This window comes from Amblyraja radiata, chromosome 2 (genome assembly GCF_010909765.2).
Source record: "Amblyraja radiata isolate CabotCenter1 chromosome 2, sAmbRad1.1.pri, whole genome shotgun sequence".
Classification (NCBI taxonomy): domain Eukaryota; kingdom Metazoa; phylum Chordata; class Chondrichthyes; order Rajiformes; family Rajidae; genus Amblyraja; species Amblyraja radiata.
This window is the reverse complement of record NC_045957.1, coordinates 18097975-18125013: the sequence shown is the minus strand read 5'-3', so window position 1 is coordinate 18125013 and position 27039 is coordinate 18097975. Positions and strand designations below refer to the sequence as shown.

The 27039-nt window shown below is 41.1% G+C and overlaps 1 protein-coding gene across 1 annotated transcript; it reads right to left on the bottom strand.

The window, feature by feature from the left end:
* On the bottom strand, nucleotides 1-26754 carry LOC116986755 (serum paraoxonase/arylesterase 2-like). Its single transcript, XM_033042396.1, has 9 exons — nucleotides 26470-26754; nucleotides 25833-25903; nucleotides 23306-23361; nucleotides 20953-21118; nucleotides 17451-17577; nucleotides 8129-8329; nucleotides 5379-5460; nucleotides 952-1080; nucleotides 1-476 (listed from the first exon to the last, which is right to left on the bottom strand). Exons 1-9 carry the CDS (start codon nucleotides 26538-26540, stop codon nucleotides 309-311), a joined length of 1071 nt encoding a protein of 356 aa, XP_032898287.1. The 5' UTR covers nucleotides 26541-26754; the 3' UTR covers nucleotides 1-308.
* Nucleotides 26755-27039: the final 285 nt, after the last annotated feature.

Here is a 27039-nt window from a genome sequence, read left to right as displayed (position 1 = left end):
AAACTTCCTCCTATCATTGAATCAGGATCAATGTCTTCAACATCATGTACAGCAAAATCATTATACAATGGGAAATAGAGAAAATGAGGCAATACCATTACCCATCTACGTAAGAATTTACTTCTATTTCAAACAATTGGAAAAATTCTCAAAATAGGTAATATTCCACTTACGAACAGGAATTATCTTATGATCTATATCATTTCTACCAAATGTTACCAAAATTAATATCCCCTGAATTGACAGTTTTATAATGGCTGCAGAAGTGCAATTTACCACAGTTTGGAAAAGCATACTTTCATCCAAAGTTATGAATGACCAAACTCACAGTAGAGAGCTTTGTGGAAAATTGTGCCAATAACCAGTCTATCTTTATAAACAGTGGCAACAGATGTTCCTTGAAGTACAGTTCCATTGTTCACGTACACTTGAGTCACTTTAGGGTCCTTAGAAAGAATGTTTTCAATTCTAATTACCTGTGTGCAAAAAAAAAAATGTTAACTGAAGCAATAATCAAAACCAAACTTTCTTGCCCATTTGAATGTCAACAGCTTGTAGCCCTCCTGGGTTAAAGCTGAATTTATTTTCTTATTTTATCCGTTTAAAATGTTAAGAGATTTATTCAGAGCTGCATTAAAATCAAACTGATTATTATCCCTATATTTTTAAATGGTCTTCAGATTAAAATACTCTTGTGACTATAAAAACCCCTCAGATTTGGAAAACAGTAAATGTTGATGGACATTCAGAATATAACTTCTTATTTCAGTGACAGTGCCATTATCTACTTTTCAAATATAACACTTTCTAGAATGTTAGCAAACATTTAGCCACAATCAAATGGTATTCATCATGCCAAGCCTAATTCATTATATGTGATTTAATAGCAAAAGTCTTTTTCTATAAAAGCTTAAAAAAATTGTAAAACAATGAATGTTTCAAATAACAAACCTCAGATCCTGGGGGATTTTCAGGATTGTACAGTAACATTTTCCAGGCATTCCAACAACCACCAGTCCAAATATCTCCAGTTTTAGGATCCACCTCCAGGTTGTCTGGGGCAATTTCCACAGTCAAACTCTTCATGCAGAAGAACCAACATTAAGATTAAGTAAACAATTAGACAGTTATGATTGCTAAAATATATGCATTCTACAATGCATTGTGAAAGTGAATTTGCTTTATCGTCATGATTGTGCAATCTGTTAAAACAGTAAAAGTACTATACTAGAGAATAGAATTAATTGTGACATAAATCAACGGCATCAGAACAATGTTAATAGTAATTTCTGCTCTCTTTTTACAATTTTGCATAACCCATCTAAACGTTTACCTATGGGAATTTACATAACGTAATCCAATCATTAAAAATGACTTTATATTGGGCAAAATATAACACGGCAAATTTTGGGTTAGGATCAACCTTGCTATGAAAATTACCTAGTGGAAGTCGTGAACTAGGAAATACAACAGGCATTTTTGATTCAACCATATCTTGGCAGGAATTCAGAATTAGCCATGGGTAAAAAAAGGAACACCATATGAGATGTATGTGGGGGTTAGTGGGTCCTCCATCGCCCGTCTCCAGATGGTACAGAATGCAGCTGTACGTCTTTTAACTGGCACACGTAAACATGAGCACATTTCGCACATTTTAGCCTCACTCCACTGGTTGCCTATTCAGTTTAGGATCCATTTAAAAATTATTTTATTTGCTTTTAAATCCATAAATGGTCTTGCCCCGCCCTACCTATCTGAGCTTCTACACCCTTATACACCCGCCCGCTCTCTCAGGTCAGATAATCAGCTGCTCCTGAGTGGGCCTAAAACTAAGCGGAAGCTCAGAGGGGACCGTGCCTTTGCTGTGTCGGCACCCAAATTATGGAACGATCTGCCTCTCCACATTAAACAGGCCTCTTCTCTGTCTGTTTTTAAATCTCTTCTTAAAACCCATCTCTTCTCCGTGGCCTTTGATACCCAGTAAGATGTCGACTTTATTTGCTTGATTGGTTTCTTATTTTGTTTGCTTATTGCATGGCTATTATTTTTACTCATGTTTTATGTCTTTTGATTTATTGTTGTATTTCATATGTGATTTATGCGCCTTATGTGAGCTGTTATGTTATGTTCTGTTATGTTGTCTGTTTATGATGTCTTGTTTTTTCTTCTGTACAGCACTTTGGTCAACATTGGTTGTCTTAAAGTGCTTAACAAATAAAGTTGGATTGGATTGGATTGGATGCATCCAATTGTGGAATATTTGGCTTATTTAACTTACTATGCATATAGTGAGCCAATAATTAATAATGATAACATTATTTTGGATGTTCCCTAATGTATAGGTTTTACTATCTTTACATGTAGCTAAATTTATGATTCTATTTAGATTTAGATTGTAATTTTCTTTACGTCACATAGAAAATAATTTTTCAGTATCTGTCTTTTTCCATTCGGAGTATTTGCATTTAAGCGTGTTGAATTTTTAAAAATCACAGTAGTAAACAGTTTACAAATTGACAAAAATTTATCAACAAGTACTTGAATAAATAATATTTTTGGAATACCATCAATTTGCAATGTTATCTTCTCTGTGAACTTTCTAACCTTGACCGCCTTGACTGACGCGATCTCCCGGTTGCTAAACACTTTAACTCCCGTCGCATTCCCTTACTGACCTTTCTGTCCTCCACTGTCAAAGTGAGGCCAAACACAAATTGGAGGAAATGCGCCTGATATTTTGTTTGGGCAGCTTACAATCCAGCAAGATGAATATTGATTTATCTAACTTCAAGTAACCCTTGCATCCTCTCTCTGTTCCCCCCCCCCCACGCTAGTCACCATACTATTTTCACTAGTCCTGCTGAATTTCACTGTATTACTCATTATCGTCTTCCCCACAGCCAACAATGGAGCATTGTTGGCTCCATCTTACCTTGATCGTCGTTGCTGGCTTTGATCTGTCTTTTTGCATATCATTTGTTCTATGTACCTTTTCATATCTCTCTGTTCCCTCTTCCCTGATTCTCAGTCTGAAGAAGGGTCTCGACCCAAAACATCACCTATTCCTTTTCTCCAGAGATGCTGCCTGACCCGATGAGTTACTCCATCTTTTTGTGTCCATTCTCAGTAAACCTAGTTCTTTATCAATGATCTCAGCCCTCACTCTCATGCAACCAAAGATCCCAAGGAGCTATCCCTGGTCCTGTAATCACTCACCTGTGACACTTTTACTATGCAGAGATGACACCCAACTGTACCTGTATCATAGGATAGGGGTGGCACAGTGGTAGAGCTGCTGCCTCACGGTGCCAGAGGCCCAGGTTTGATCCTGACTGTGGGTACTGTCTGTACAGTTTGTACATTCTCTCTCTGACCACATGGGTTTTTTTCCGGATGATCCGGTTTCCTCCCACAACTCAATACGTGCAGTTTTGTAGGTTCATTGGTTTCTGTAAAATTGTCCTCATGTATTGGATAGAATTTCTGTACGGGTGATCGCTGGTTGTCATGGACTCGGTGGGCTGAAGGACCTGTTTCTGTGCTGTATCTCTAAACTAAATTAAAGGATTCCACAAAATTCATTGGCAAATGTAATTTCATCCTGATAAGTGTAAACGGATACATTTTGAGGGGCTAATTATGGTTGAACATGTACTGTAAATGGTATCGACCTATTAAGAAACAAATCGAACTTGGTGCATAAGTCCAAAGAACCCTGAAGGTGGCAGTACAGATAGGGTGATGAAGGCAGTATGGTTACCTTCATTACCCAGGTTGTAAAGAGCAGGGAAGTCATGGTACTGGTGAATAAGCCATTGGTTACTTACACCATACTTGAAATATTGTGTGCATTATTTTTGCCACACTATGGTAAGGACAGGTTTAGAGGAATATGGGCCAAACACAGGCAGGTGGGACTAGAGTAGATGATAGATGTTGGTTGGTGTGGGCAAATTGGACCAAAGGGCCTGTTTCCACACTGTATGATGTGACTGATCTGGACAATGCGCAGAGGAGATTGACTAGGATATTGGAGACATGAGACTGCAGATGCTGGAATCTTGAGCAAATACAAACTGCTGGAGGAACTCAGCAGTCCACTCAATTCAAAAGTCTGTGAACAAACGCTTCAGGACATTCTGCTGCAAAACTTCTCTTTTCATTTTTCCTACCAAAGCATACCTCTCAACATTCTACATAAGAGTTTGGATGCTGTATGTTTGCCTATGCACCAGCATGCATATATGCAGACAAAAGAGATTGCAAGTACTAGAATCTAGATCAAAAAAAGAACGCTGGAAACACTCAATGGGTTAAGTAGCATTTGTGAAGACAAGAGACACGTCAATCTTTCTGGTCGACATCCTGCATCAGGACAGAGAGAGGACAGTAAAGATTGTAAATTGCCTAGCAGTACGCAGGGAGGGGATTGAGGCGAGCAGGTCACCAGTGGAGACCACAATGGGATAACAACGTGTGAGAAATACATCCTTTGAAGGTTACTACATTCTTTCTCATTTACAATATTTCTTGTCATTTTTGTGTTCACTACTTCTTATGTCAGTCCATTACTGTCCTACTATCCAGTTCTGATTGTTCCCCCAGCTTCCCTTTCCCCTTTTAAGACTGAGCTTAATACCCAGCTGTTAAAATCAGGCATTTTATTTCCCATCCCAATAAGCATTTCTGTGATTGGACTTTAATTTCTGATTCATTATATATCGCAACTGCTTTGAATATTTTTCTACATGGGTAGGTTACCGTACCATTGCAGAACCAGCACAAATTTGAATTCATTGATCTCAATTGAACTCTTTATTTTCCCACCATTGTTCAGTGGGCACGGCATCTTAACAACGTTCACCTACAATAGTTCTATACCACTGTGGTGTTGCATTTATATAACAATGTTCCCAGGTGACTCCTCCTCCCAGTTCAGGCTGTTATATGAATAATGGATCATGACCAGAGGTTATGGAGCACCTAGACTATAATTAACTCAAACAAACTGCCTTTTCTAATTGAGGGAGACAAGGAAAGGACAGAATTAGTTTATAATTTTTAATTTTTTGTAATAATGATAGTTGATTGGCATTGTTTCTAAAATGTTGACATTAACAGTTAATAACAGAGAAGAACATAGGAAAAAGCTGTTAATCCCTATGGTTGTACAGGGAATGGCAAGCATAAATGACAAATATTAAAAATCAATCTTGATCGTAAATGATTTTAAAATACACAGGGATTTTTCAGATTTCCTCCTGCACCTATTTTCTATGTTTCTATGACTGCAGCTTACGTATTTTGGCACTAAAAATCATGTCACAATGTTACTGTCTTAAAACTTTGAAACTAAGATTTTTTTGTCACAGACTTACCTTTATTTCAGTTAGAATATGATTTGGATTAATTTTCATAACTAGGATTCTACGACCTGCAGTCTCTGCAAGGAAAATGTACCTAAATTGCAAAAGTCACAAAACTGGATTTACATTGGGGAAATCTTTACTCTCAAGACATTAAAATTGAGATATTAACAATGCAGTATTGATTGGGAATCTTTTATAATTGTCAAGAATCAGGAATATTTTATTGTCATACAGTAGTATGAACCGGAACAATTAAATTCTAATGGGCCTGTCCCACTTTTAGGCGACATTTTAGGCGACTGCAGGAGATGGTTGCCGATAGTTGCCTTCATGGTCGTGAGGAGTTCCTGCATTCTGGGAACTAGTCACGGCCTCAATATGGTCGGCACAAATTTTTCAACATGTTGAAAAATTAGTGGCAGCCAGATTGAAGCCGCCATGGAGAGTAGCGAGAATTCTCGTGCCGTAGGTGGGTTGCCTGGAGGTCCTAGTGGGTTGCTAGGAGGTCGAAGGTTCTCGTAGGTTGTAGCCGGTGCTGACCGGTAAATTTCATTGGGGAAAAAAAAACGTAAACAGTAGTTTTCAGAACCAAGGATAACCAACCGGTAATGTTAACGTCCGCCGAGCATCACAGCTGTGTATCTCTGGCTTCTTAAAAGTTGTCTCCACTCCTTCTCCCCCAGTCTCCCTCTTCTCCCCCCTTCTCCCACCTTTCCCCCCCCCCCCCTCTTTTAAATGACTTTCCCGTACTCTGTGCTTTCACCATCTTAATGTTCATCGTGGTGTGTGTCGTGTGAATTTCACTCATAACGGGCTGTTGAAGGAAGGGGTGTGTGTGTGTGTGATCGCCTAAGTGGGACAGGTCCATTACTTGCAGCAGCAAAACACATATGTCAACATAGAACTCTGTAAAACCCATAATAAACAACAAAAGTCCAGTATGTAGATGCACTCAAAAAAAAAATCAAACAATAATAGTGCAAAGACAAAAATAATGCCCCCAAGTCTTCATAGTTTGGAGCTTATTTGGAGGTTGTAGTGCTTAATAGCCTGATGGTTGGAGGGAAGAAGCTTCTCCTGAACCTGAACATTACAGCTTTCAGGCTGCTATACCTTAGTACTGGTAGCATAAGACAGGTTATATCTTCCCCTATTTACTAACTTTTTTTGGCTCAGTGACTATTTATTTCCTCCCACTTGTGAACCAACAGATGACAAATGTTCTAGTATGTAGTTATTACCAACTGCAAGAAGCAATGACAAATTTAGGATAGTGTCATATAACAAGAAAAGTAACAAAGACAAATGTGAAATAGTACTGATAGATTGGAGAAACAAACAGATCTAAAGATTCTAGGTGCATACCTGAGAATATATAAACTTAAAAATCCCCTAAATGAGCATTATCTGTACGAGAACTGCAAGTCCAAAGTCAGCAAAACTTAGCCAAAAGTGTGGCTTTGGTGTTCCAATGTGAAATTCTTTGAAAATGTAAAGGTACGTAAAGTCATAAAAATGGTCTCTATATAAATGGACTTGAGAAGTAGATGAATCTGAAGAAGTATTCTGACCCAAAACATAGCCTAGCCATTTTCTCCAGAAACGTTGCTTGACCCGCTGAGTTACTCCAGCACTTTGTGTCTTATTCAGGTTAATGATCAAGTTGTATTAACCAATGTTAGGCCAACTGACCATATGGAATAGTAAGAAACACAGAACTGGTAATTAAGATTATCATGAAAATGAGGCCCTACAGTCAGCTACATCTCTTGGGCAGCTACATCTCTTCACCAGATAAAAGCTGTCCAGGGTCTGACCGCCCCAGAGAAGCATGGGTGAAGCTCAATAGACATCGTACCGTTGGGCGTTTCAATGTCAGCATGTGGAGATGGGGACTCTGCCAGAGCCCAGCCTGTGAATGCGGAGCAGAACAACAGACAGCCAACCATGTAATCTCTGGGTGCCAGCTCTACCACCCACCAAATGGAGCTCAGGGCCTGGCAGACATTGACGCAGATACAACAACCTGGCTGCTCAACACCCGGCTTGAGATCTAACTATTCCTTTGGTTTATGTTTCATTCGCAAGAAGACAAAGAAGAAGAAGAAGAAGAAGAAGAGTCTATCAGGTCCACATTAGTTCTACCTTATCCCACTTTCGCATCTACTCCTTACACACCAGGATCAATTTACAGAGACCAATTAACCTGCAAACCCGCACATGTTTTTGGATGTGGGAGGCATCTGGACCAAACCAACACGGTCACAGGGAGAACATGCAAACTCCACACAGAGATACCAGCTGCACCTACCTAACAATTTCTGGAGACAGGATGATACGTAATTAGTAACTTCAGGGAGAAGCAAAGAAAATGGAGAAAGTGTACGTTTCTTATAGAAAAAGATTGGGTAGACTCGCAAAAAACATTTTAATCGCTGCATGACACTGCTTGCTGTTTACTGGTGTATGATAATCAAGACAAATTTTCTAAATGAATCAGTCATTGCTACTTCATGACTAAAGTTAACGTAGGTTGATTGAACAGGATGTTATTGTTGACAATTCTACAAAACACAATCCAAATTTAGTAATCCATCCACTTTCAGGCAAGAGAATGTCTGCGATAAATTAGATTAATATCAAATATTCCATTTGTCTGCTTAAAAATCAATCCTAAAACAAAAATAATCCACCATTCAAATACCATAAAGTTGAGAGTAACTCTACTGCAGTCAGATAATGAAAGAGAATACACTCACTTTCCATCAACAGAAATATCAATCCCATTGAGAAATCCATATCCTGTTGCGACGACTTTTACCTCAAAAGGACTGTAGTAAACAACATTGCTCAATGAAAGCCCCAAAAAAAACTCGAGGATCATCAGGTAATAATTAGAGTAATAATGGTCATTCGTAGCATAGAAACTCTGCGAACTCATTGCTATGATATCATTTACACTAGAGGAATAAATGGAAAAGGAAACCATGAATACATTATCATTTATACATTCATTTTGTAATATGTTTGTGTCTTAATTTCCAAATTACTCAAAAACATGTTAAATTATAGCATCATATCTATATTGTTTAAAAAAATGCTAAATTGTGCTAGAAAGTAAGAGATTACAATCTTTAGTGCTTGTAAGATTACAATCTTTCACGTGCTACAGTGGTCATAATTTATAGCTCTTTTAAACCTATATTGGAACCAACCACACTTTCAATTTAATAATTGATTTAAAGGTTAAATTTAACATATTTAGGGACAAGTTAAAGGGAAAGCATATTATAAACATGCAATTTAAGACACGGGGCTATTTTCATCTATATCAAGCAGCAAAAATGGCTCGCAGTAACACTGGTCGCAACTGTTTTAAGGGCTGCCCACCCTGCTTCCTGTCATACACTTACACATCCCTGTGACCCTTCTTAAATCTGTTGCATTACTCATTGAGGGAAGTAGTTTACCCTGAAATTACTACTGCAGAAAATAATGTAAATTAAGAAATAATGGAGGCTTTTAAGTAAGATATTGTGATTATCAAGAGCAATTTTAATCATATTGATTGGACAATTTAAGTTAGCAAGGGTGGCCGTGAGTACGTTTGATTAAGTATACTCAGGATTGTCTGTAGACCAATATCTTGAGGAACAAAGCTGACATTGTGGGCCAACGGGCCTTTCCTGGTGTTGTACTGTTCTATGTTCAATTTTTTCAGGCAAGTTTAGACCTGTTCGTGTGTAAACAGGCAGGAATAATTAATAATATCATAGTGAAGTATCCCATAGCACAGTACTACACAAAAAAAGGTTCTTTGGCCCACAGTGTCTGCGATGTTAAATTAAACTAATCTCCTCTGCCTGCATGTAATCCATATCCCTCCAATCCCTGCAGATCCATGGGCTTATCTGAGAGCCTCAAACAGCACTATCATTATCTACTTCCAGACTGATCATAACATGGTAAATTTTCGAATTTAGTTTGAGGGTGAGAAACCTCGGTTTGAAAGAAGTATTCTCAACTTAAATGTTCAATTCCAGTACTGAAGAAAGAGTGAACTGGAAAAATAGGCCAAAGAATAGAATATAGATCAAGATTGGCAGACATTTAAGTAGATATTTCATGATTCTCAACAATACTCCAGTGAGAAGCCTATACCATGAAAGTGACCAAGAAAGAAGTTACTGAAGGTATTGAATGAAAATGCATACATCAATGCAAAGATTAGCAGCAGGACACAGGATTGGGAATTCTTTAGAAATCAGCAGAGAATTACTCAAAATAATGATAAAGTTATACAGTCATAGCAGGGCTGCCAACTCTCACGCTTTTGGCGTGAGACTCACGCCCTGGAGCAATTTCTCACGCCCTCACGCACACGACCGAGTTCTCACGCTGAGTTCAGTCCCTGCGCAATTTGTCCCTTAGCGCCGCGTGCCAGGGATCTGTGCGGTCCGGGGAAGCGCGTCAGTTGGCGGCTGTGAGTGACGTCGCGCCTCTTCTCTTTCTTGGTTGGATGCGCAGCCGCCGACAACATGAAGCAGCCGGAGATGGAACTAACCAGGTGAATCAGTTGTAAAACCTGGGGGGGGGGGGGGGAGGGGGGGGGGGGGGGGGGGGTTTCGGACTGGCCATGGATTATTAATTAAGTATAAATACGAGGAGTCCTCAGTAGTGTGTTTAGATCTTTTGCAAACTGTTCCCAATATGCAATATACGGGTTTTCGGCCTGTAACCCGAAAAACCGCGTTTTTTTTTTTCAATTTGTTTTTGCGGGGTCGGGGCAGGCGAGCCGACCTGAGAACTGCGGCCAGTCCCTGGGACGCGAGCTGATCTGGGAACGGCAGCCAGTCCCTGGGCACGCAGAATGCCAACTTAATCATCATGGACAAATTGTGCCAGTCATGTACATGTTGCATAACTGACTCTATACAGATCTGAATGGGCTTAAAATTACCATTTAAGCCAAATTGTTCCCACTTTCCACATTTTGAATCTTGAGATTAATATCCCTATGCTCTGTTATTTAACAGCGTTAAAGTACTTATGAGGTAGTCAGGAAAGGGAACATGTTTTTTGTTAGTTTGCTTTAATTTGTTAGTTGATTGTTAGTTGACTGCCATAATTTCTGAAATGGTCTTAAAGTAACTGTTATAAAGCAGTAACAAGTGATTTTTGTCCAAACAGTTTGAACTTGCATAAAATGTTTGTATTATTATTCGTGTGTATGAACAGTGAACAGGGCTGCCAACTCTCACGCTTTGAGCGTGAGAATCACGCCCTCAAGCAAACTCTCACGCCCTCACACTGATCAGAAATTTCTCACGCTCTGTGGTGAGAAATTCTGTGATCAACAAAAATGTCAAAACTCGGATAAACTGCATGGTCCGCGGGTGTTGGAGAGCCCGGGCCGAGGGAGGGATGGAAGCAGCGGGCGGTTACAGATGCGGGGAGCCGGGGCTGGTGAGTTTGCGGGGCTGACGAGTATTTGCGCGGCTAGCGAGTCGCTCGCTGCAGCTTCGGCCATGGAGCACTCCAGACAGTGCGAGTGTACCGGGCCGTCGGAGGCGTCGGAAGCGCCGCTGCCGCGAGTGTCTCTGTGCCGAAGGGACAGACTCTCAAAGGGAGGTGGAGAGAGAGAGAGGGGGGAAGGAGACAGGGAGACAGTGGGGAGAGAGAGGGGGGTGAGAGGAGAGGGGGGGGGTGAATGGAGAGAGAGAAGAGGGAGAGGGAAAAAGGTAGGGGAGAAAGGGGGGGAGAGTGAGGTGGGAGGGGGGGGAGAGAGGGGTGAGAGGGACGAAAGAGGGGTTGGAGAGGGTAGGAGAGAATGGGAGAGAGGGGTGGTAAAAGAGAGAGGGGGAAGAGGGAGAGAGGGGGAAAGAGAGAGATAGAGACAGAGGAGAAAGAGAGAGGAGAGAGAGCCAGGGGAAGAGTGAGGTGGGAGGGAGATATGGGGGAGAGAGAGGAGGAGAGAGGAGGGATGAGAGAGAGAGGTGAGAGGGGAGAGAGAGAAGGGAGAGTGTGTGGAGAGGGAGATAGAGAGGGAGGGAGAAAGAGAGAGGGGGACGCGAGGGGGAGGGAGAGAAGAGGGGGAGGGAGAGAAGAGGGGGAGAGAGAGAAAGAGAGGGGAGAGAGAGAAAGAGGGGGGGAGAGGAGAGGGGAGAGAGAGGTGGGACGGAGAGAGGGGGAAGAGGAGAGAGGGGGGGAGAGAAGAGAGGGAAGGGGAGAGAGTGAGAGGGGGAGACAGGGGTGAGAGGAGAAACAGAGAGAGGAGAGAGAGAGAGAGGGGAAAGAGAGATGGAGGGGGGTTGAGAGGAGAGAGAGTGCATCCTGGAGGACAACCAGTGGCTGCTGGAAGTAAGTACCAAGCACTGGGTAGAAACGGTGGAAGATTGTGGACTTCAAATGGGGGTGGTTGGTGAAAGCATCCTGCTTGCCTGCTAGATTTTCACTTACTGTAACTGCAAGAAAAATGTTCCCGATGTTGAGGGCGTTCAGAACCATGGGTCACAGTTTAAGAATAAAGGGGGAGGCAGTTAGGAAAGATGAGAACAAACTTTCTTCACGCAGAGAGTTGTGAATCTGTGGAATTCTCTGCCACAGAAGGCAGTGCAGGCCAATTCACTGAATGTTTTCAAGAGAGAGTTACATTTAATTCTTGGAGCTAACAACATCAAGGGATATGGGGAAAAAACAGGAAAGAGGTACTGATTTTAGATGAATGGCCGATCATATTGAATGGCAGTGCTGGCTCGAAGGGGCGATGGCCTATTCCTGCACCTATTTTCTATGTTTCTATGCTTGAGTATATGGCAATAAAACTCGATCACTTGATTTTGAATCATTTATGCATGGTGGAGGTATAATGTAGTCATAGAGTGATACAGTGTGAAAACAAGCCCTTCGGCGCAACTTGCCCACACCCGCCAATATGTCCCAGCTATGCTACCTGCTTTTGGTCCATACCTCCAAACCTGTCCTATCCATATATCAGTCTAACTTTTTCTTAAATGCTGGGATGGTCCCTGCCTCAACTACCTCCTCTGGCAGCTTGTTCCATACACCCATCACCCTTTGTGTGGATAAAGTTACCCCTTAAAAAGTTACCTCTTAAAAATACTTCATACAAAAAACATTGAAATCATACTTCTACAGTGCACTAAAACATGATTTTAATACATCAAATTTAAAAAAGTTCCTACCCTTGGAGGGGGTACATCCTTCTTCCACACCCTCTCCCCACTCGGTTGCTCCACTCCCTCACCGGGTACCCCCAAGGCCAGTGATCAGTGATCGCACAGCCTCCCCCCTTTCAAAAACGCTCCAATCCAATTTAAAGCATATATATTGTATTCAAGTGTAAGTTAAAAGACTCGCTGCAGTATGCACCATATTGCATAATTCCAATGTGAGGGGGACACCCTCCTCCCCCCCCCTCCCCTCCTCCCCCCCCCCTCCCCTCCTCCTCCCCCCCCCCCTCCTCCTCCCCCCCCCCCCCCCCCCCCCCCCCCGCTCGCAATTTCTCACTCCCAACTCTCACCCAATGTTGGCAGCCCTGGTCATAGTCATGCAGCACAGAAACAGGATTGTTGACACACCATGTCCATGTCAGCCTTTGTACCTATCCACACATATCCCATTTACCTTAGTTAGGTCTGTACATCTGTGTCTTGATGATTCAAGTACTTATCTGGATACTTAAATATTGTGAGGATACCTGCTTCCACCACCTCTTCAGGTAGCAGATTCCACCCTTCAACCACTCTGCAGAAATACTCATTTTCTGATCCATTCTGAATCTCCTACTGTAAATATTGCCCAAACTAATTACAAAGTCTTCCATACAATGTTTCTGGCAGAAGCTTTGGGAAGGAAGCTAACTAACTGAATAATGCGACATTTACCCTGGAACTCAAATCAATCCTGCCAGGGCTTAACACTTTGGCCAATCAACAAACAGCAGGGTAAATGTCTTGCAACATTATTTACATTATTTACAATTCTTTTGCAGCAACCCAATCAAACTCATGCATTCACAATACCTTTGAGGTCCTCTGCAAGAATCTTATTCATACTGAAAATTGAAGAGATACTCATACATTTCTTATCTGCAACATTGATCTGGGACCTAGACTTCCTGGCACCAGTCAGCAGCTTGTGGCTTCTTCTGCAGAGTTAACCATCAGGCCTTGTGAATGCATGGATTCTGTACTTTATTTTGGTTCTCTTCTGGCTCCATTTTGGCCAGGATTTACACTACCTTTCCCGCTATAGAACCCCACCATATCTACCATATCTATGCCCCTCAAAATATTACATAACTCTATCAAGTCACCCGTCAGCCTCTTCCACTCCATTGAAAACAAAATCCACCTATGCCGTCTCTCCTTATGACCGAAACGCTCCATTCCAGACATGGTCCTAAAGGGCCTGTCCCACTGGATGACCTAATCCACAAGTTTAGAAGACCCTAGACGAGTTGAAAAAAATGTCAAGGTCGTGTTGACTCACTGAAGAAAAAGACCTCTTACGACCTCCTACGACTATGTCTACGACCTCCTACTACTGTCTACGACCTCCTACGACCCCCCTCTACCTCAGTCTTCCACACCTAAGACCAACTATGACTAGCTACAAATGGAAAATGATCACATGATAAAATTATATCATGTTTGCATTTTTTTTCTCGGGCCAGTTACCGACCTATGACTGCCTACGACTACCCACGACTATCTACGACTACCATCACGATCTACTACGACCTACCTATGAGTAAAAAGTGTCAATTATTTCCATGCCATCCTTTTTTTTACTCGTGGACATTTTTTATCAGGCTGGAAAAAACGCCGCGACCTACTTGAGGCCACAAGTACACGGAGACCACTCATGAGCATGAGGAAGAGTTACGAAGACCTCCTACGACCTCGTGGCGACCATGCTGCGAATATGAGTCAAGGGCAAACTCGACCGAGGTCACCAATTAGGTCGTGAAAGTGTGACGGGCTTAACAAACCTCTCTGCACCCTCTCTAGCACAATCACTTCCTTTCTGTGGTGTGGTGATCAGAATGCATACAGTAATCCAAGTGTGACCTAACCAATCTTTTATAAAGCTGTAACGTGACGTCCCAGCTTTTGGTAACTCTTAGCACCCAGGATTGAAAGAGGCTGCAGAAAGTGGTGGGCATTGCCTGGTAATAACCTCCCACCATCAAAGGGGTCTACAGGAAGCGCAACTTCATGCAGATGCAGCTAATAGCAACAAAGACCCACACCATCTTGGCCATGCGGTCATCTCCCTGCTACCTTCAAGAAGGTGGTACAGGAGTCTGAGCTTCTTCCCAACATCAGATGTTTTAACCACACTGCACAACCCTACCTCTGCGACAATCTTTTGTGGACTATGTTTTGGTTACATTAAATACATTTGACTATTATTGTCAGGTTACCTGGCAAGCAGACTCAGGGGACTGACAGATGAGCCGCAAGGAATTTTTTCTATTTTTAGTTCTAGCTTTAAGTTTTAGAGATACAGCGTGAAAACAGGCCTTTCGGCCAACCGATACCGCACCGACCAGTGATCCCCGCAAATTAACACTATCCTACACACACTAGGGACAATTTACACATACACCAAACCATACACCAAGCCAATTAACCTACATACCTGTATGTCTTTGGGGGTTTTTGGGGAATAAATAATAATAATAACTAGATTAAGTGGGATCCTTTGGGTCCCAGCATCACACGTGAGGGCTGGTCCCCCAACGCAATATTCCACCTCTCCACCAATTCCAATATTGGTGGCCAGTGGGTGGGGGTTGGGGGGGCTTTCTGGTGCGCTAGTATGGGTGTTGTGGGCTGAAGGGCCTGGTTTCCAGAGGGCTAGTATGGACATTGTGGGCCGAATGGATTCTTGGGCTGGCAGCTCAGTCACTCAAGCTTGTTGTGCTGGCAGCTCACTCACTCACGGCTGGTGGACTGGCAGTTGACTCACAGTTATTCCTTGAAATTCCATTTCAAGCAGGGTGCAAGGCCACCAAATTCAAGTGCAGTTTCATACCATTTCAAGCAGGGTGCAAGGCCACTAAAGACAGCGAGTCGTGACCTCTCCCTCCTCCGTCTTGCAGAGACTGAGCCACACCCACACTTCTGTGTTTTATACTCCCTCCCCCTCTCCCACCAGAAGGCCGTGGCCTTCATGGCGTGATTGACAGGAGAGAGAATCTCAACATTTTTTAAACACTAATAACTCTTATTTTTCATCTATGGTAAAAATCCTCGGCACCTGATGAGCGGAGGGGGGACTCTGAGTAAGATGGCCGAAAATTACAGCCGTACGAGGTTGCGGTTTTTCTAAAATCAATATAAAGCGCAAACAGGAAGTGATCAAGATTAGACTTTTAATTATATAGAAGGCAAGGCAACTTTAATTAGTCAAGGCAACTTTAATTAGTCAAGACAACTTTAATTAGGCAAGGCAACTTTAATTAGGCTAGGCAACTTTAATTAGGCAAGACAACTTTAATTAGGCAAAGCAACTTTAATTAGGCAAGGCAACTTTAATTAGGCAACACAGCTTTAGCATTTCCAAACCAAAGGCAACACAGCTTTAGCATTTCCAAACCAAAGGCAGCACAGCTTTAGCATTTCCAAACCAAAGACAGCACAGCTTTAGCATTTCCAAACCAAAGGCAACACAGCTTTAGCATTTCCAAACCAAAGACAGACACCACAGCTTTAGCATTTCCAAACCAAAGGCAACACAGCTGTAGCATTTCCAAACCAAAGGCAACACAGCTTTAGCATTTCCAAACTATATTTTCAAACCACATTAAGGGCACTAACAGGTTAGTAAAACCACTCACAGTTTAGTAGACATGTGTTCAGTGTTATTCACAGCTCAGACTGAGAGACGTGACCCTCTCACTCCCCCATTTTGCAGAGACTGACTGAGGCACTCAATACTTCCGGATTTTATAGTCCCTCCAGAAGGGGCATGGCCTTCAGGAGAGAGAATCTCAACATTTTTTAAACACTAATAACTCTTTTACTTTTCATCGATGGGAAAAATCCTCTTGTCCTGCGCAGCAGAGGGGGACTCTGAGTAAGATGGCCAAAAATTACAGCCGTAAGTGGCAGTGTTTTTTTCTAAAATCAATATACAGAACAACAGGAAGTGGTCAAGATCAGACTTTTAGTAATATAGAAGATAATGGAATTATGTTCACTATTAACCCACTGACAATCTGCATAACATAACCACACTTTCATCCATCCAATTTCCTACTAAGGACTATTCCATTCTCCTGGTTTCAGTCTCACTTCCTTCTGATCGAACAATGATATTAAAGCCCACACACAAGTGATTGGATCTCAACTTCCAAAAGGCATGTTGCATATAAAATAATTAATCAAACCTAGCCAGAAATTATTTGTCAACAACTGAGAATGGATAAGAAATTGACTGAAGCAGGGAAAACAAATCCATCAGATTGGAATTAATGAAAATTTGTGCATGAATTGTTTGGATCATAACTATTTCTATTTTTACAAAATGATCTGAATTCAGAAATATATAAAATGGTCAATTCTAGATCAGCACAAAACTAGAAGAGGCAATGGACTCATTTACAATTCTCAGTATGCGACTCAGATCACCATCCACTCAATTTAATCTTGGCGAATAAATTTAACAGGATTTTAAAAGGATCAGACTATAATACAGTACAAATTAATGTTCTCGACACGTATTTATACTGCCAAATTATCCTCAAAATCCCAAGTTAAATGAACAAATTTAAAATATCTTGTTAAAATAAATCCCAATAGCAACAACATGTTGCCTGGGTATTCAACACACATGATGTGAAAGAATGGGATAAGAGTCTACATCTTCTGTGGACTCTCCAACCCTTAGATGGGCATTGCAACATTTATATAAACAATCGTGTAACAAGGCCTGTTAACCATTCTTCAGTCAAACTATTATTGACTCATCTTTATAAAAAATACATTTCTTATCATTCCAGATTGCTCATCAATCAAAAATGAATTAGTTTACATTCGCACAACGTACTTGTTTAAAAGATTGTGTCGGATAGTCTTTAAATGAGTCAGACTATGATGTTCTTCTTCAAATTTAAAAAGTTCCACAGTGCTGTCATGCTTCGGATGATTCACAACAAAAACGAGAATAGTACCATCTAGAATTATAAGAAACAACATCTATAATTGTAGGAAACGTTTACACTTATCAGAGTCACTTTTCCAATCATCAGTCACTTTTCTAATTATCAATCAGCCCCATTAATCTTTTTTTGGACTGCCTCCAATACATCATATCTTCGGTTAAGATGACCAAAACCATGTTCAACATACTGGTGAAGCCTCACCAGTATCTTACTCAATTGTAACAGTACTTCCAACCCTCTTGCAATAAAGGCCAATATGCTGTTTGACATTCTAACCACATGCTGCACCTCCTTGATAACACTTTTGCCATTTGTACACAAGAACACTTATTATCTATCACCAGTACTTCATTCAGCAGTGAATTTTCTCCATTAGATAACAGCCTTCTTTACCTTTCTCTTACCAAATTACATACCCTTACATTTTTCCGCATTTAACTCCAGTTGTCAAGTTTTCACCCACTCATTCACACTTTCCACATCCAATTGGCCTGTCCAAGTATCCCAATTGCAACAGAACGTCCTACCTTACCCTCTGCCCCCTCCTCGATGTCACCTATATAAATGGCAACTAAATGAGGACCAAGAACTGATCCTGGGAACACTCCACTAGTTACATCCTTCGACCGAGAAAAATATCTGTTTCCCTTTGTCTGATGCAGTAAAGATGGCAGTTAGAGCAATTGTATGCTCCTCCTGCAGGATGTGGGAATTTAAGACGACTTCCAGTGTCCCTAAGGACCGCACCTGTGAAGTTTGTCAATTTGCAGCTCCTTACAGACCCTATTAGGGAAACGACCAGCAGCTAGGCATCCTCAGAATCGTCTGGGTGACTGAATAGGTCATAGTTTAGTTTAGCTTATTGTCACGTGTACCGTGGTACAATGAAAACCTTTGGTTGCGTGCTAACCAGTCAGCAGAAAGACAATACATGATTACAATGACGTTTGGTGCAAGGTAAAGCCAGCAAAGTCCGATCAAGGATAGTTACTAAAGAGGTGGATGGTAGTTCAGCACTGCTCTCTGTTTATGATAGGATGATTTAGTTGCCTGATAACAGCTGGGAAGAAACTGTCTCTGAATCTGTTGTTGTGCGTTATCACACTTCTATACCTTTTGCTTGTTGGGAGAGGGGAGGAGGGAGTGGCCAGGTGCGACTCGTCCTTGATTATGCTGTTGGCCTTGTCTAGGCAGCGTGATGTATAAATGGAATCAATAGAAGGGTGGTTGGATTTTGTGATGGCCTGGGCTGTGTCCATAATTCGCTGCAATTTCTTGCGATCCTGGATGGAGCTGTTCCCAAACCAAGCTGTGATGCATCCTGATAAAATGCTTTCTATGGTGCATCTGCAGAAGTTGGTGAGCGGTGTTGGGGACATTCCAAACTTCCTAAGCCTCTAAGGAAGTAGAGGCGTTAATGTGCCTTCTTGGTCGTTGCTTCAATATGGGTGATCCAGGAGGTTGTTGGTAATATTGACTCCTAGGAATTTGAAGTTTTCAACCATCTCTATTTCAGCACCATCAATGCAAATTGAGGTATGTGAACCGCTTCACTTCCTGAAGTCGATCACTATCTCCTTTGTCTTGCTGACGTTGAGAGAAACATTGCACTCCCGACATCAAATCTCAATCTCCTTCCTGTACTCAGTCTCATCATTATTTGATATCCGGCCCACAATGGTGGTGTCGTCTGCGAATTTGAAATCTGAACTAGATTTGTACATGTCTGCGCAGTCATGGGTGTACAAGGAGTAAAGAAGCGGTCTGAGAATGCATCCTTGCGAAGCCCCCGTGTTGAGGAGTATCGTGGAGGATGATTTGTCCCCTATCCTCATTGATTGGGGTCTGTTGGTCAGGAAGTCGAGGATCCAGTTGCAAGCAAGATTAACAGCATCAATGTGCAGAGGGATCTTGGGGTCCAGGTCCATAACTCCCTGAAAGTGACTTTGCAAGTAGATAGAGTGGTGAAGAGGGCATATGGTATACTTTCATAGTTCAAGCCATTGAGTATAAGAGTCAGAAGGTCATGATGAAGCTTTATAGGACTTTGGTTAGGCCACATTTGAAGTATCTGTGCAGTGCTGGTCGTCCCATTACAGGGAAGATGTGGGGTTTTTGGAAAGGGTGCTGAGAAATTTACCAGAATGATGCCAGGATTAGGGGATATTAACTACAGGGAGAGGGTGAACAGATTTGGATTGATTTCTCTGGAACGCCAGAGGTTGCAGGGAGACCTGATAGAAGTATATACAATTAGGAGGCATAGATAGGGTAGACAGTCAGAACCTTTTTCCCAGGATGTCAAAATCAAGAGAGCATATGATAAGAGGAGCAAAGTTTAAAGGAGATCCACAGAGGGTGGCAAGTGCCTGGAGCATGCTGTGGGGTGTGATGGCTACAATACTGGAATTTAAGAGACTATTGGATAGCCATGTGGATAAACATAGATATGAACAGGTACATGGATAAGAAAGGTTTAATATGGACAGGTACATTAATATGAAAGGTTTATAAGGATGTAGGCCAAATGCAGGCAGGTGGGACTAGTGAAGATTGGGTATGTTGGTCGGTGTGGGCCAGTTGGGATGAAGGGTCTGATCCAAGCTGTATGCCTCGATGACTATGAATGGAATGAATTATGTGCATAAGATAAGAGTAGTATTGGGCCATTCAGCCCATTGGGTCTGCTCCGCCATTCGATAATGGCAGATCTATTTTTTCCTCTCAACCCATTCTCCTGCCTTCTCCCTAAAACCTTTGACACCCTTAATAATCCTATCAATCTCTGCTTTGGCCTCCACAGTCGTCTATGGCAATGCATTCCTCAGATTCACCACCCTCAGGCTACAGAAATTCCTCCTCAACTTCATTCTAAAGATATGTCCTTTTATTCTGAGGCTTTGGCTTCCAGTCCTAGACTATCCCACTACTGGAAACATCCTCTGCACATCCACTCTATCTAAGCCTTTCATTATTTGGTAGGTTTCAGATAAGATAAGAGTCAATAAGCAAGCATCATGTTTGGCACAGACATTGTGGGCCGAAGGACCTGTTCTTGTGCAGTACTGTTCTATGTTCACATCTGTCTTGCATCTCAGTGGAAAACTTGCCCCACTGCTCACAATGAGAAGGGCAAAGAATACACTAAGATTAAGAAAGACTTGGGTCCAGTCAAGAGGGATGGCAACATTATTTCATAATTACTTGATGTTTCAACAACCAGTATCCATTACTTCTAATACTGTCCCAACTTCAAACAACAAGGATCAAAATAAATACTGCATTTAATTGGAAATCTATCCAGGACTTTCTGTAGTCAGTTTATTGCTTCATGATACTTTCCCCTCCACTCCTCCCAGGTGAACAATAATCAATGAAAAACTTTACCTTTCTCTACGTATGTGCTCAATCCATGTGGATTAAATGATTCCACATCAAAGCCACGACTTATTCTCAGTTCCTCAGCTCTCAAGGTTGGCTTGTTTAAATCCACCAGGAAAATCTGCCCAGGCTGATCAGGGGAAGGTTGAGGCAGCAATGGATATTTCAGGCCCTTAAAAGCACGTGTACAAGTAAGAAATGAAGAAAAGGTTTTATCTTGTTGTAATGGAAATTAAGCATGCTCAATGTGAAGCAACATAATTTAAGTTCTAACCATACAAAAACAAGCACATTTTTAACATTTTAAAGTACAATTAATCTTTGCACATTCCTGCAGAGCAGGTATTTTGCACGAGCCCTCAGGCTGTCTCTAATAGATAAAAGTATTATTGTAAGCTATGTACTGGAACTGAGCAGTGTGATTAAATCACAAGTAGACAAAAAATGCTGGAGAAACTCAGCGGGTGAGACAGCATCTATGGAGATAAATTATATCATATACTTCCCTGAAAACTAACGATATTTTGAATTATTCTTAAAACATTTGGTCAATTTTGCATTATGGAATAGAAATATCCAACTCTATTAAGAGGTCAAAGCATGAAAATATTAAATTCTGCGATTTCCCTGGAATTTACAGAGGGAAAGCTCCTTAGTGGGTCTTATGTCAGCAAAAACCAAATTGCTGGTGGAATTCAGCCTTCTTCAGACTGAAGGAGGGTTCTGACCCAAAACGTTGCCTGTCCACTTCGCACCACAGATGCTGCGTGACCTGCCGAGTCCCCCAGCAGGCTGTTTTTCGATCAAGATTCCAACATCTGTAGCTCTTTTTATCTCTTTCGTTAGATCTTATGCCAGGTTGGGCTTGGCTTGGGATTGCATACCCATTGTTTTCAACTGTTCATTTAGACACCAGAAAGGAGTGAACCTGTAGGACCAGAAGACGTCTACAAGAGGAATTAATAGGGAAAGAGAAGGAAATTATAAAGAAAATTATTCGAAGTAAATTATACAACAGAATTAACGCCAGTTTTTTTAATCTCCAAGTCCTGCTAACATTCCATTTTATTAAAAATAATCTACTGACTAGTTGTTTTAAAAAGCAAAACCAAAAGAGAAATTTCAGAAGATGTATATTAGTTTATAAAATTTACCAACAGTTTGCAAGCTTATAATAATTTTCTTGTATTATGAATTTAAGGATCCTTTTGAATTACAAAGCCAAAGCTATGAACATTCGTTTGACAATAGTTCAGTGATTTACTTTGGTTGTGGGGCAAGTGCCTTGGCCATCTGTCAACTTGTGTGGACAGGCCTTGGTCCCAGGTGCCCTACTGATCTCTCACAGTGAACAAGTTTTGAACTTCAGAGTTCTAATAGCTACTGAAAATGAACAAAGAGTTATATTCATTATTTACGACAGATGGCACAATGGACTAAGTGTTCGGCTGGCAACCGGAAGGTAGCCGGTTCGAATCCCGCTTGGAGTGCATACTGTCGTTGTGTCCTTGGGCAAGACACTTCACCCACCTTTGCCTGTGTGTGAATGTGTGTGAGTGATTGGTGGTGGTCGGAGGGGCCGTAGGCGCAGATTGGCAGCCACGCTTCCGTCAGTCTGCCCCAGGGCAGCTGTGGCTACAGAGGTAGCTTACCACCACCGAGTGTGACTGAGGAGTGAATGAATAATGCGATGTAAAGCGCCTTGAGTATTAGAAAGGCGCTATATAAATCCCATCCATTATTATTATTATTATTATTTATGTTTGTGATTCATTGTAATATGAATTGATTCCCAAAGATCAATCTGAACATGTGCTTTCAACCAAATTTTATAGCTGAGAACAAACATTAAAAGGTAAGTATTGAGAAACAATATGGATCAGCATTCATAGAGTACATTGGCAGACACGTGCCTGTAGCATTGCTCTTATTCCTTGAATCCAAATTTTCTTTTAAAGGAAGTGAACTAAGGAAAACCAAGCCAATTGAATTTCCAAATCACATGTGCAAATGGCTCATGAAAAGTTTGGTTTGGTTTTCTTTGGTTTATTATTATTGTCACTGTGCCAAAGTACAGAGAAAAATGGTGTTGTGTGCAATGCCCAGGCAAATCATACAATACATGAGTAGATCGGGTGGTGCAAAAGGGAAAATAAACAAGCGTTCAGAATATAGTGAAAATAGTTACACTGTGAACATCCTACCTGAACATGCTAAAATAAGATTCTAAACAACCTACGTGAACATCCTAAAACAAAACTTGAAGAAAAACGGAACATCTTGTGTTTTCAAATCACTTCCAATTACAGTATTTTCTAATACAAATCAATTGTTAGTTAGATATCAACTGCTAACTCACAGAGCTGATGAGCGCCAACCCTCCGGGAAGAATGCTAATATCTTCAGACCCATATTCTGGAACAAGAAGACATTAAATCTCAGTTTCTATTTGGCAATGAAGGAGAAACCAGAACACATTAGTCTAGAGAATATGCACAATGCAGATATAATAAAGGTACAAATAACTTGAATAATTCAACAAACATCTTGGCATAAATAGAATATTTTTCATCAAATGCCTCAGATCTGTCATTTTTGAACTCTTTTGATGTGGTCATGGGAATAATCAATATAATGGTGTTTCTGGACAAGAATACTTGTGAAAAATGCCTCATACCAAGCTTGTCATCATAATCAAAGCCCATGGAATGCAAGGGCCAGAAGCACCCAGTCAAGTCAGAAATTGTATTGTGAGTAGCAGTGAAAAAATTTTTTCACACTGGATAGAAATACACTTTGGAGTATCCCAGGAGTTGGCACTAGGACAATTAATTTTAGTATATTAATGATTCGGAAATAAAGTCAATATTCATTGTGAAAAAAATCCTCACAGGAATATTTCCAGCAATTTGTGTTTTTATTTCAGAATTCGTACAACTGTGGTGTTTGAGTTCAATGATTTGTACTTCAATGTACATGGCACAATTTCTAAATTTACAACTAGAGACTCAAAACTCAGAAGTATGATGAACTAAGATTAATTGGTTTGTTGTGATGGATTTTACAAGTATACAAATTTAGCAGCTGTTAGTGAATTTGAGCTTGGCAGGAAAGATCTGCTCTCAGAAAACATCTATACAGATACTGGAAGAGAGATCTGGGGCAAATATAAATGTAGATATGTGCGTATCTTCGAAGATCAAAAGGTTTGCTTTTTTTAAAAATCAGGTTGAAATCCAAGGTTTTAGAAAACAGAGGTTTTAGGAAAAGTAGAGTCTAAGTCTCTTAGAGTCTAAGACATGAAACAGAGCAGGATTGTGAGTGACCTGTAGAATGCAAAGAGACTAAAAGATGATTTTGATATGTTGAGCAAATGGGCAAATAAATGGCATATGCAATATAACACAGACAAATGTGAAATTATCCACTTTGATATGAAAAACAGAAAGGTAAACTGTTCTACAAATCACAATAGCAAGATGTTCATTGTACCTGTACATCATCATGTTTGTGCATACTGTATGACAATAAACTTGACTTGACTAGACAATTCCTTATACACCAGTCACTGAAAGCTAACATTTCTACCTTGACTAGTTTTTCACCTGTCTATTAACATCCATAATTTAAATAGTCTACAGATTTTAACCATCTCCTTTTAGATTGAACGCAACTGTCTCAGGTATTTGAGTTGGTTAGTATTGTCAGAAACACTGAATGCCACCATTCTGGATTACATCATGATAAATACTGGGCTGTTTCAGGGAAGATTGATAATAACTTAGGCCACCAAGCAGACATTCCACTAGGGGTCCAGAACACAAAGGAAGAGTATGTCTGTTGAGGGTAGACACAAAATGCTGGTGTAACTCAGTGGGACAGGCAGCACCTCTGGAGAGAAGGAATGGGTGATGTTTAGGGTCGAGAACAGGACTATATCTGATTGTTCTGAAGCTGCCTGGTTTTTGCTATAGTTGACAAACATTAATCTTCTCATTTAACTGCAGACCTTAATCGTGTCCCCTCTACAGAAAGTATATCTTTTGTCACGGGTCAAGAGAGTTTTATTGTCATGTGTCCCAGATAGGAATCTTGCTTGCTGAAGCACAACACGTGTGTGATCTCACCTTGACCCTTATAAATGAAGTAAAAAAATCATTGCTCCTGTCTCAATACTGCCTGATATATAATGAACATTTGCTTTTAGTGACTGGCGTTCAAGGACATCCACGTCCCTTGCATCCTCATATCTCACAATCCTCTGTTTCACATCAGAGTCTCAGACTCTTCTCTAAACTGAACTTCTGCTTTTGACGCCTTTACATTTCAATACCACTTTTTTTTTTAATGGAAGCAGTTTTTCTTGGGAAAATAGAAATCAGGAGTAACTCAGTGGGTCAGGCAGCATCTGTGAAAAGAATGGATAAATGATATTTTAGGTTGGGGCCGTTCTTCAGAGTAATGATCAGATCCAAATGAGTCTCACAAAGGGCCCTGACCCCAAATATAATTTGCCCATTCCCTCTACAGATGCTGCTTGACCAGCTGAGTTCCTCCAGCAGTTTGTTTTTTACTCAAGATTCCAGCATCTGCAGTCTCTTGTATCTCAAAGCAGTTTTCTTGATCTACTCACTATCCTTCAAGGATCTGCGCCCATTTACATTTACCCCAAATTATTGTTTCCGCAGACGTGCGAATGCTGTCTGGGAAGAGTTGCTTTCTTCTGAATTTAAATTCACTAACTTTCGCTAAATTTGCACATTCATGTAAAATCCATCATATCAAGCATGATAATTCTGGTATAATGCATCAGATGCATGAACATTTGCTTTTGACAAACATCTTATGTTGAAGCTAAAACGAGCAAATAATGGAACACTACGTACCAATTCCTTTGATTAGATGGCAATTACCAGGTTCAATTTCTGCCAGATCTTTGAACACGCCTAATTTATTGCTGTGAAACAACAGAAATAATAGAACCTGTTTAGAAACTTGTTATAAGCAGGGGCACAATTTGGCGATAGTGGTCAGATTTAGGTTAGCCATAGAAAAAGAGAAGCAATCAAAAGTAAAAGTTTAAAAATTGAAGGAAGGTCAATTTCCATGGGATGAGAGTTGATCTGACCCAGATGAATTGGAATCAAAACTTGAAAGGAAAATGTATAACAGAGCAAAGGAAAAGGAAGATCGGGTGCAGTTTAGGAATAATCACACGAGAGGACAAAGAAAGGCAAACAAATCAGTGCCATGAATAATGAAAAAGGTAGAGGAATATAAAGAAGAAAAAAGGCTGTTAATGACAAGTGTCAGAATGCAAATACTAGTGAGAACCATTTAGCAAAAAAACCAAAATGTTTTGACTGAAACGATGTTTTCACGTTGTTTCCCACGAGGGGCTGTGGCCGTCCGCTCAGCTCAGCTCAGCCGGCAGCTACGCCGGAGTGCGGACCGCGGAGCCCGCAACAACCCCGCTCCTGTGACTGCCTTTCGGGGCCTGAGAGAAAGATCCGCTTTACTTACCACACGTCAAGGAAAGTGCGAGCGAAAATGGCGAGGAGGACCGCGAGAAAGGCGAGCAGCACTTTCCCCATGGCCAGTCTGTGGAAGCTGCGCCTCCAGCCGCTGTGAGTCTTGCAGGTTCCCTCCGCCCCTTATCCACTTATCCACAAAGATACTGGAGCGGAGATACTAGATATTTGCCCTCCAGGTACTTTCCCTTGCAATCTTTCGCAGGAAATGTAACACTCGTTCCTATACCTCCTCCCTCACCTCCAACCAGGGACCCAGCAGCTTTTCCAAGTGGAACATGTTCATATGCACCTCCCCCAGCCTCGTCGACTACTAAATATCAAATTATGAAATATCAAATACTGGAAGGCATGGCTTGAATCACAATCACAATAATACTTTATTAGCCAAATATGTTTTGCTACATACAAGGAATTTCATTTGCCAAGTCAGTCATACAAATAAAAAGGAACAGAACACACAAAACACATTTTAACATAAACATCCACCACAGTGATTCCTCCACATTCCTCACTGTGATGGAAGGCGAATAAAAGTTCAATCTCTTGTTTGCTCTTCCGA